General features: G+C 46.7%; 1 protein-coding gene across 1 annotated transcript in view; it reads right to left on the reverse strand.

The window, feature by feature from the left end:
* Positions 1–90: 90 nt before the first annotated feature.
* ARHGEF12 (Rho guanine nucleotide exchange factor 12) overlaps positions 91–11,913 on the reverse strand; it is a 169,256-nt gene continuing 157,433 nt past the window's right edge. The window contains exons 34-41 of the mRNA XM_023746315.1: positions 11,344–11,431; positions 10,617–10,706; positions 10,399–10,478; positions 9,665–9,898; positions 6,323–6,790; positions 2,293–2,600; positions 1,375–1,444; positions 91–886 (exon numbers count right to left, since the gene is read on the reverse strand). Coding sequence (XP_023602083.1) covers positions 876–886; positions 1,375–1,444; positions 2,293–2,600; positions 6,323–6,790; positions 9,665–9,898; positions 10,399–10,478; positions 10,617–10,706; positions 11,344–11,431 — 1,349 coding nt within the window. The 3' untranslated portion in view covers positions 91–875. The remainder of the gene's footprint in view (positions 887–1,374; positions 1,445–2,292; positions 2,601–6,322; positions 6,791–9,664; positions 9,899–10,398; positions 10,479–10,616; positions 10,707–11,343; positions 11,432–11,913) is intronic.

Consider the following 11,913-nt stretch of genomic DNA (forward strand, 5'->3'; position numbering starts at 1 on the left):
CTTGTTTTTGCTTTTACTTCCTGATACAGTGCAGGAACAACTGTACACACGTGCTGTAGTCCAATGTATAATTATAAAGATGAAGCAATATTAAGAAAAACAAATTTATAGTCAAGAAAATAAAATTTGCTTTCCTTTCCCGCCCAAATCCCAACCCTCAATGGAAAAGAAAACCACAGAAGAAAACACACCCATTCCCAGTGGCTGCTTGTAGCACACGAGGCTCTGGTTCAGTTATCCCAGCGGGAGCGCAGTGGTGGCCTCGGAGGGGAGGGGGCCCTGCACTCTGCCCCCCTGGGGAGCACAGGAGCACAGGCCCGGCTCTGCCTTGAGGTCAGGTGGGAGCAGCCACTGGGCAGCAGAGGCTAGACACAGTGGAAGGCTGGGTGCTCCTCCCCCGGCTGCTCTCTTTCCACCCAACCTCCTGCCACCCCTCCTGAGCTCTCTGCTTCAGGAGCCACTGGTCTTTGGTGAACTAAATATAAAGGGACAAAAGTCTCACTACATAATTAAAACACAGCAAGATAGAAATTAAAATGTGCTTTCAAATGTGGAATGAAGTCAAATAAATACATCTGATTTTCTCATTTTCTTAGGTCTAAATAAAGTTTCATACACGACACCCAGAGCTCTCTGCATTTGGTTTTTGTTCTGAATCAAAATGAGTTTCTGGTCGTGAGGCGCGCAGAGTGCGGAGCGGAGGTTCCCTCGCGGACAGCAGGGCAGCTGCCGACTGGGAAGGACAGTCCTGCTCTGGGCTTGAACAGGCCAGTGCCGAAGCTTCCCAGGCAGACCCTCTGTCACTCTCTCTCCCTCCACACCGGGGCCAGGATGTGCTGATGCTCAAACTCCAACCACCTCCAGGACGTGCAGCTCTAGCTTTTATCTGGAAGAATAAGGACATCGGGGATCAAAGTAAGAAGAAAGGACACAGGACACCTGGGGAACACTGTGAACTCTGCGGGCCCAGCTCTGTCTCTGTTTCTGGACCAGGACAGCCTCATCCAAGAGCCAATGACCGTAAACTGCTGTGCTGAGCTCAGCACCACCCGCAGCCATGGAGACAAAGAGCAGCGAGACCAAGAGGGCCAGGCCTGGGTCAGGAGCTACAGCACGGGCAGCCCCAGGGCACAGGGTCAGCAGCCCCTCTGCTCTGCCTCCCGCTGTGCAAAGGGGAGAGAGAGGGGGTGATTTTTGATGTTTGGAAACATTTTTAAATATTTATTTATTTAATTTGTTTGTTTTTGCAAACAGTTTTTTAAAGACAAAGAAGAAAAGGAATCTCCTGAGGTTTCTATTTTAAAGAGTAAGAAATCATTGCATGTATTTGTTCAGGCAGAATTCCAGAGCCTGGAATCTACCACTTCCACGTACCTGAGTGTTTGTCTGTGAGGGCTGACCCAGCCAGCCTTTGGCAAAGAATGGTATAACTTTCCTCCACCTTCTGTAAAATAAAAGCATAGGTTTTTCATTGGAACGTCATAAACAATTATTTTTGAAAATAAGAAAAATGTTTTTCAGTATTACAGGTATGCTTCCAAATTGCAACATAAACATAATTAAAATTTTGTTAGTGGAGGGAAAAAAGTAAATTTCATTCCTTTTGCCTTTTTCCGTCTTAAATGAGTGACTTAATGTTTCCCCCGTGAGAAGAAAGTAGAGAGAGCAGCTGGAAGAGGCCCCTCCCAGGGCCGCCTGGCACAGGGACCCGATGTTCCCTTCAGCAGCCCCAGGGACACTGCGTGTGAACCAGGGAAACACTGTCCCCAAAGCCTCCACTGCACGGCCAGTGGGTGCAGCGGGGCTGCAGACGGAAACGTCAATAAAGCCCTTTCCTCAGAAGCTACCCAGGCGGTCAGGCTTGACAAGGGGCCAGGACAGGGAGTGACAGCCTTACTCACAACTCACAAACCCCTCACGCGGTGTTTCACTCACAGGAGCCACTTTCATTTCCACACCAACCCCAGCACCGGACTAACATGCCCCGGCCTCGATTCCCAGGACACCAGCCCTTCATCCCGCTATTTGTTCCGCCTCCACAAGGTGGCCAGCCAGGCCCCTCAGAAACACACGGGCCTGACACGTAGAGAAGCCTGTGCAAGCACAGCTCACCGGCTGCAGCTTTTCCTGTCGCTGTGCTTTGTAACCAGATAAACAATGCTGACCTCTGCTTCTGATCAGGCCTTTTCATGGATGATGGTCAAAGAAACACACATTGAAAACAACGAGTTTGCTCCCTTCTATTCCATGTGCTTCCCATCAGAGTCCTGCGGAGGCCGCGGCCCGAGGTACCTTTAAGTGCTCGAGGGCAGCCTCGATCTTGCGGATGCACTCCAGGACCCGGCTCTGGGAGTCTGTGGGACTCTGGATCTCAAAGCAGGCCCCCTCCAGGGCTCCCCAGCGCTGCGGGGCCAAGGGCTCTGGGGTGAATGGTGACACGGCCCCGTCGGAAAGAGCCTTCTGGGAAGAGGGCCGCTGCTGCTGGGCAGGGTCCACGGCGGGGAGGCCCGTCCTGGGCTGCGGAGGGAGCCAGGCAGCGCCCTCCTCATCGGTGGAGCTCTCCTGCACGGCTTCATAGCCATCGAGGATCAAATAGTTTCCTATGGGCAGAGACAGAGCAGGCGGTGAGACTAGGACTGCCATCAGCACATCAGAACACGGGACTGGGTGATACGGTGGTAGCTTTAAAAGCTATTCAAGACTGTGAAAGCCATTAATTCCCAAATTCCCACGTTTAAAGTACAACCTAATGTTCTCCCTTCGGGTTCCAGGGAAACTTAGCAAACTTTCATGGTACTTTCTGAGTAATTCATAGGAGTTAGCATTTGAAAAGTTAAAAGCCAAAAACTACAAAGTTCCTATATGATCTTGCCACTACTTCCCTTGCTACGTGTCCCCCCTCCCCCCGCTTCATCTCCACCTTTGTTCTCCCTGCCCGCTACTCACTCCTCAACCCCAAGCCCGAGCTTGCTGCACAGCTGCGCCTCCTCTCTCTGAGACTCCGCCCGACAGCCCAAGCTGCTTCCCGGTCTCGGCTCAGATGCAGCCTCAGCAGAGGCCTCTGCCCTGGTCCCTTGTCTGCCCCTCACTCTCTGTGACCCTTAGTCTGACTTATTTTCCAGTGAAGACTTCTTCTATCTGACTCTATTTATTTGCTTACTTATTTATCACTAGTGGCCCAGTGCACAGATTTGTGCACATTGAAAGGAAATTAATTAGAAGAAATATTTTAAGATCGCTATTTGCCCTTTCTCTATAATAGAAGTGTCAGAGATGAAAGAAAATTAGTAAAATGTGTATGAAAATATATAAATTGATTAATAAACAATATCAATATGATATAACAAAGACATGATATGAAAACAACAAAAACATGATATAAACACAAACTGATAAAAAAATGACTGATAAATTGATTAACCTTATTCTAATATCTCCCTGTACACCACATTAAGAGTGAAAACACTTTCAGAGTGCTTGATTAATTTCCCTTGTGATGAAGTATTTACAACTTTAACTTTAACGTCACACGCTGTTCGAACTCGAGAGCAAGCAACATATAACTGACCATGTCTGAAAACGGGTTCAGATAGGAATATTCCTACTCTGTCTAGAGTTTGTCCTTGTGATTATTAATAGTCTTCGCAAATGCTGGCATAACAGGAAACCGTCGTCGAATCAATTTAAATGGGAGGCCAGTGTCAGATGGGGACAAATTCTTGGAATCAGAACAGCCTCTCTACCTGCAATCCTGTTAATACTTCAGCTTCGATAATGTTAGGTCATAACCTTTTGATAATAAATCTGGTACCATTACAAAGACCCCATTTACTATTAAGATTTCTCAGCTGCATGATGATTGCACCTACTTTCAATTTTAATTTATGACAGGGAATTCCCAAAGGAGTAATACTATTAAGAAATTCGATGGGAAAATTTTCCTTTTTGGCATCATCCATTGAATGGATGGAATCATCACTCAAATAGGCGTGAAAATCGCCATCGTGTATACCCAAATTTTCTTCCTTTAGTGCAGGGGTCGCCTAAGACCATCGTGCATATCAGATATTTACATGACGATTCATAACAGTAGCAACATTACAGTTATGAAGTAGCAACAAAAATAAATTTATGGTTGGGTCACAACATGAGGAACTATATTTAAAGGGCCAGAAGGTTGAGAACCAATGATTTAGTTTATGAACGTGTTCATTTTTAGGACAAAGAATCACACATTTAGATATATTTTTAAATATTATCTTTGATAATATTATCTTTGCTATTTCCAAAGGTAGCTTCACTAATAAGTCATTTCATGGGGGATTTTAATAATATCTATTTCAAGAGCTTTACATGTATTGCGCATGCGAGAGTCAACATTTATTTTTAAATTGCCAGTGCGCGTCATATATACTGGCCAGTTGGTCGGTCAGACGGACAGTCGGTTGGTCACTTAGCCTTTTATTGTTTTATTTTATTTTTTAAAATATATTTTTATTGATTTCAGAGAGAAGGGAGAGGGAGAGAGAGAAACATCAATGATGAAAGGGAATCATTGATTGGCTGCCTCCTGCACACCCCCCACTGGGGACTGAGCCCGCAACCCGGGCATGTGCTCCTGACCAGAATCGAACCCAAGACCCTCCAGTCCACAGGCTGATGCTGTATCCACTGAGCCAAACAAGCAAGGGCAGCCTTTTATATACATACTAGAGGCCTGGTGCACAAAAATTTGTGCACTCGGGGGGGAAGGGGGTGTCCCTCAGCCCGGCCTGTACCCTCTCGCAGTCTGGGACCCCTCGGGAGATAACGACCTGCTGGCTTAGGCCTGCTCCTGGGTAGCAGAGGGCAGGCCCAATCCCTAGGTGCAGCCCCTGGTCGGGCTCAGAGCAGGGCTGACTGGGGAGTTGGGGCGCCGCCCCCTGTCACTCACAGAGCAGAGCCCATCAGGGGGTTGGGGCGCTGCCCCCTGTCACTCACAGAGCAGGGCCAATCAGGGGGTTGGGGCGCTGCACCCTGTCACACTCAGGGCAGGGCCAATGGGGAGGTTATGGTTCTACCCTGTCACACACAGAGCAAGGCCCGTGGAGGGGGATTGGGGCGCCACCCTCTATCACCCACAGAGCAGGGCCGATCAGGGGGTTGGGGCGCCACCACTGTCACACTCAGGGCAGGGCCGATGGAGAGGTTATGGCTCTACCCTGTCACACACAGAGCAGGGCCGATCAGGGGATTGGGGAGCTCCCCCCTATCAGGCACAGAGCAGGGCCCGTGGGGGGGTGGGTTGGGGCGCCGCATCCTGTCAAACACAGAGCCCCAGGGCAATCAGGGGATTGGGGAGCTCCCCCCTATCAGGCACAGAGCAGGGCTGATCAGGGGGTTGGGGCGCCTTTCCCTGTCACGAACAGAGCAGGGCAGATAGGGAGGTTGTGGCCCCGCCCCCTGTCACACACAGAGCCGCAGGGCGATCAGGGGGTTTGGGTGCTGCCCCCTGTCACGCTGATCCCGGTGCCGGGAGCCTCGCTGCTCCGCCGATCACAGTGCCGGGAGGCATATTACCCTTTTACTTTATAGAATAGAGGCCTGGTGCATGGGTGGGGGCCGGCTGGTTTGCCCTGAAGGGTGTCCTGGATCAGGGTGGGGGTCCCCACTGGGGTGCCTGGCCAGTCTGGGTGAGGGACTGAGGGCTGTTTTCCGGGTGGTGAGTGACTAAAGCTTCCAACTGCTCCTTGTTTTCTTTTTTTTTTTTTTTTATTCTGGGCCAGCTTTAGCTCTGAGGCTTCGCTGCTGAAAACATCGATACAATGTTTTGGTCCGCCTGGCTTTCAGTCCGGCTGGTTTCTGGTGTTTTGTTTACCTTCTTATTTGCAACATAGTACATAGTTGCTTAGAGTTGTAGCTCAGAGGCCGGCAAGTGAGGCGGGGAAGGTTGCAGTCTGCAGTCACTGGAGCAAGCAAGCCTCATGTTCGCTTCCAGCTGCCTGGCTGCCGGCCGCCATCTTGGCTGACAGTTAATTTGCATATACTCACTGATTAGCCAATGAAAAGGGTAGCGGTCGTACGCTAATTACCATGTTTCTCTTTTATTAGTGTAGATAGATTACTCTTCTCCCTACTAGCACCTAAGCTTCATGAGAAGAGTTGATTTTTATGTTTATTCAATGCTGTATCTCCTAGCACTAGAGTAGATTCAATAATTATTCAGTGTGATAAAGAATAAATAACACACACACACAATGCTTGCAAACCCAAACACCATCTGTTTCAACACACAGGACAGTAATGGCAATCACCATCGAAGTGTATGTGTGAGAGAACTTGCCTGAGATGAGTACGTTAACGTCCTTCTCTTCCTGTTTAACTGCTCCCTCACCCTCCGATGGATTATCATCACTGTGTACTTCATGGGCATCAAAAAAGTGCTCCCCACTCTCATCAAGACCGCCTTCCGGCTCTGCAGGAGGAGCCTCCAGGGGAACAGGTGTGTGGCCCGTCACCGCAACACTACCTGCCTGGCCCTCCTGCAATGCCGGGACCACGGGGTCCCGTGGAGCAGGAGAGTCCGCTGAGGCCCGTGGACTGTTGCACGTTGAAAGGCCACCTGCTCCAGCTCTCAAGGGCATCTGTCTTTGACCAGGACAGGACTTCATAATTTCAAAGTTCTGGGTTCCACTGTCTGCCTGCACCCCCGGGAAGGCCGTCCTGCATCTTGAAAAATGTGGCCAATCTTCCTGAGTGCTCTTCTCAGCCAGACTCAGCTTCTGTGCCAGCAGCTGCTCCAACAGGGCCACTGCAAGATGGAGGGGGGGGGGGGGGGGGGAAAGGCACATCAACTGTGACCTCAGACTGAAACCCAAACTAAAGGAGTACCGTCAGCAAGTGTCTCTAAAAGGAAGCACCTTTTTAGTAACATGCAGTCAAAATATTAATTTCATAGAATTATTTTTATTTTCTGAAATAAAGCACCATCTACAGACAATATAATATTAAACTAGACTTGAAAAATCTAGGTATTTGTAACAGAAGGTGCTCCTACTGAGAACTGCTAAGTAACCAACTACGTCCTCTTCCATTTTTTCTTCTGTTTACTAGTAACTGGGATAAGGCCCAAAGATGCTGAGAAGCTTTGTTAAGCTAGACAACAAAAACTCTGCAAGCTCTGTTTTTCCAGAAGCAGACACTATACACATAGGCATTATTTTTCTAATTTAATTAAACACAAAGAACATTTATTTTATCATTTACTATAGCCCTGGTGCACAACGGAGCCTGAGGAGGGACTGCAGGAGGTTGGCTAGCCAGGGAGGGACTGTGGGAGGGCTTCAGGGCGTGTCTGGCCTATCTTGCCCAGTCCTGATCAGCCAGACCTTAGCAACAAGCTAACCTACTGGCTGGAGCATCTGCCCCCCCCGCCCCGGTGGTCAGTGCACATCATAGCAACTGTTCAAACTGTCAACTGGTGGGACACTTAGCATATTAGGCTTTTATTATATAGGACTAGAGGCCCGGTGCACGAATTTGTGCATGGGTGGGGTCCGGCCGGCCCACCGAGATCAGGGCCGATTGGGCTGGGCTGGCCAGGAGGAGGGGCTGCGGGCAGTTGGCGGGCTGGCCCTGCCCCCTGGTCAAACTCCGGTTGAACTTCCAGTCGAGGGGACAATTTGCATATTACCCTTTTATTATATAGGATAATAACCTAAAGACTTTCCTTAAGTGGTGAAGAAAATAAACTTCCCTGTAAAAATATTTAATTCTAATGATTTGGCAATGTGTATAATTTCAAAAGGGAATAGTAATTAGTTTTTCTTAAATGACCTTATTCATGGCATAGCTTCCTTAAGTTGTTAAAAAAAAAAAAGAACCAATTTAACTTTGAATAGGCAAGTGTATGCTGTAAGGCCCCTCATACAATGACAGTTGGGACAAGGTTAGTCAAACCATCAGAAATCTTTATTGTACTTATAAATGCCTAACCACTAGGCTGTACACCTGAAATTAATAATATAATATTGAATTTGAAATGTAATTGAAAAAAACAATTTTTAAAAGAGAAATCATGATCAAGGCTCATTCCGGAGAATCTAGAACTAATCAGGTTTGAATAAGCAAGACCAATGCCCCCTTTCAGCTCTGTCTTAGTTTCTATCTTCTGTTCCTCGGAGGCCTAAGACTCTGACCTCATCTTCCTGCTTTGCATTCACTTCCAAGAGACGCTCTGAATCCCTGTGGCTGAGATGCTCACATCCACCTCCCTCCCAGCCCTTCCCAAATCCCACCCTGAAACTGCAACCTCCTGCTTCCTCTTAATGCTTTACCATTCATTGTTTTAAGCTCAGTATGTTTTACAATTAAGCCCACAATCTCTGGCAAATTAAAAAAGGGGGACAAGTGTGACAGTGGGCAGTGGTGGTCCTTTTTGACTTTTATATCTGATAAAAATATTAACATTATCTCTATTTCCTTTTCTTTGTCCTCACATCCAAACAAGTCAATTGCTTTAAATATTTGTTGACTCCTCAATTTATATTTATTCCTCTGACACCATTCTAGTTCTAACCATTTAGGCTCAAGTCCACGCTACTACAATAGTCTAACAGTAAGTACCACTCTAAACCTCTTTCCATTAAAATCCTTTCACAGCTCTCAAATCTTTTTTCATTAGTCATAACCTTAAAGACTTCAAATGGATCTCTACAGTTAGAGTCATCATCCTCAGCCTTTCCCCCACCCCCACTACCCCTGAGAGATGTGGCACTCCCACTTGCAGCTGATCATCAGCGGCTGGCGAGGAGGGGCAGCTAAGAGTGGCAAGGCCTGCCCACACCCCTGGGTAAGTGCATGGGGTGTGTGTGTGTGTTCGCATGTGTCTGTGTGTGAGGATGGGCCTCGGCAGAGAACACTACAATTGCCACAAGCATATTAGAAGAGTAATTTGTAGTTTGGAAAAGCCCTCTGAACATGGTGTTGTGCCATTCGTAAAGTTCAGGGGACTCAGACTAGTGTTCAAGGCTCCAGCAGGTGGGCAGCACCACCATCTGCCCCTTTGCACTCCCTCTCACACAGCTCCTGTGCTTGCAGGCTCTCCCACAGGCCAGCCGTCTATCCCTGCCCTCTGAACACCCTCAGTTTCCCCTCGCTGTGCTTTTGGTGTCATCATATTCTTGCTGAATAACTTCTACTCTTCTATCAGAGACTTACCCACCCTTGAAGGCTCTTATTTCCTGATGCCTCCCTGCCCTGGTCCCCCTGACCAGATCACTTTGGACGTCCCTATGTGTTTACTTAACCGTTTGAGTTATTTTATTTCTCGACAGAAAATAAAACAAGCACTATCACGCTGTTTGGGTCTTTTCGTACTCATTTAGAGAAAAGCGCGGTTGCGCTGTTTGGGATTCTTCGACAGTGTTTTTTCAATACCCCCCTGGGACTCAAACGAATCGTATGTTTTCTCGACATAAAATCTCAGCAGCGCGATCGCGCTGCTTGGGACTCAAACGGTTAAAAAGATGGGCAATGTTTCTATTATCCTCCCAACTAGACTGTAAAATTCAACCAAGAAAAAGTCTGTTTATACTTCCTTAGATTCTCCCTAAATGACTGCATAGTACATGACACAGCTCTGGTACTTACTAAGAATCTGTGTGAACTTATGAATCAAACTTACAGTTCCTCAGTGCGTCCAACGCCCACCGCTCTTCCGAGACAGGCACATATGGGTCTGGGGTTGTGATTTGGTCACTGACTCCTGCTTCCTTGACAGCTCGCTCTGCGTGCTGCGCCTGTGCAAACCGCCTCTCTGCCACAGAGAGTTCGTCTGCCTCTGCTTTCCCAGAAGTGCCCAGTGGATGAGACTGAGGTTTTGATGATAGTAAGGGAGACTCTAATCCCAAATCTCTGTCTGTTCAATGAAATAGGAAAAGTAGAACATATCTCTTAACTTTTAACATGAAGCATTCAGGAAATACTTGGACAAAAAAATGATCACATGAACTACCGAGATTGTTAAGTCAGAGCAGTGTTATAATGGCCCACAGAAGGCTCATGAGCAAAGTTTGTTAAAATGAAAAACTGATGCCCGAACCTGCCTAAAACAAAAAGAGTTAAAGTTTCTGTGCATTTTAAAAAACATTTTTATTGATTTCAGAGAGGAAAGAAGAGGGAGAGAGAGAGAGAAACATCAATGATGAGAGAGAACCATTGATTGGCTGCCTCCTGCACAACCCCTACTGGGGATCAAGCCTGCAACCCAGGCATGTGCCCTGACTGGGAATCGAACCGTGACCTCCTGGTTCATAGGTCGATGTTCACCCACTGAGCCAGGTGGCCAGCGGTTTCTGTGCATTTTCATAAGCAACACGTGGACCACATTCTTCCCAGGAAACTAGCAGGTAAGTTTACCTGGACTCTGCAGGCCAGCGACTGAAACGCCATGAGGCTCCGCCTTCAATTTGGGAGGCTCACCATCGTCATTGTCTCCTCTGTAGGAGAAAGAAGACCATTGTTGAACATCACAGGTGCCTACACACACTGCAACAAAATGCAAACATCACCCACTCCTGTTCTGACCAAAAGAAAACAAACAAACAAAGACATTCCTCAGACAGGCCCAGGCACACTCACTCGAAGGAGAAGACTGTGGTAATGGGATTGGCTTTGTGGACGGCTCCTTCACCGACGCGGCCATCCTACAGATTAGGTCCTGCCAGCTGTGGAATTTTTCCAAGAATCCCACATACAAAAGGGGAAGGAAAAAGAAAGGCCTTTAAATACACTGAGAACGCAAAAATAAAAGCTGCAACAAATATACCAGAAACCAAAACAAACCAACCAAACAAGAAACTGTACTTCTGACAGAGATCATATTTATGTTGACATGATCATAAATCTCTATTAAGCAGAGATTATAACTGTACCTTAAAGAAAATCCTAACAATATCATGAACACACTGCCCATTAAAACACTTCCCATGACCCGTCTGCATTTTTTTCTTTAGAAAACACACTTTCAGTAGAACAGAATCAAAATAAGGGACATCAGTCTAAAAAGCAACACGTTCTTAGAAAAACTATCTAAAAGAATATAGAGGAATTGCTTATTTTTTGGTTTTCAAGGTCCTATTGGAGAAACAATGTTATGTTTGTGAAAGATTATAGTCAGGACATTGAAAACATTGGTGCACCAAGGGGTGGGAGCGATGGACTTTGCGCAGTAAACACACAATGCGATATACAGACAATGCATCAGAGAATTACACACTTGAAACCTATATAATTTCATTAACTCATGTCACCCCAATAGATTTAATTTAAAAAGTTAGAGAAACAGCGATGTTTAATACATACACAGTCTTTTCCGAAACTGTCTGTGCCACCAGCTCATAGATTTGGGCTCCATTGTCTGACATGGAGATGACAAAAAAAGCTTTGTTATCTAGAAAAAAAAAAGATAAAAATGCCTCACAGTGTGACCCACAGAGGCCATTCCTAGGCTCTGGTACTATTTTGCATCTTAGTCAGGTAAGATTACATGTGTTCACTCTGTAAACGTGTTTACTTCATGAAAATTCACCAAGCTACACACTTAAAACTTTGTACAACAGACTGTGTTCTACTGTGTTTATAATATTGCTACAAAGCAAAGATTATAACACTAGCACAGACTCCACAGGAATTCACTAGAAACAACTAGTCAAAGTGCCTAAATTTACCCTGCTATCATGGAACTAACGAGTTTTAAAAGGGATCTCATTGTCAATATCATCTTATCTAATAAAGAGGGAACATGCAAATTGACTGTCAAACCATAACGGCCAAGATGGCTGTGCCCACAGCAGAGGCCGAGTTCCTGTAATGAGCCTTAACGAGCAATCAGCAGGGACCTGAGGCTGCATGGTGCTGTGCCAGGGCAGGGCA

Source organism: Myotis lucifugus, unplaced genomic scaffold (assembly GCF_000147115.1).
Source record: "Myotis lucifugus unplaced genomic scaffold, Myoluc2.0 scaffold_654, whole genome shotgun sequence".
NCBI classification, from domain to species: domain Eukaryota; kingdom Metazoa; phylum Chordata; class Mammalia; order Chiroptera; family Vespertilionidae; genus Myotis; species Myotis lucifugus.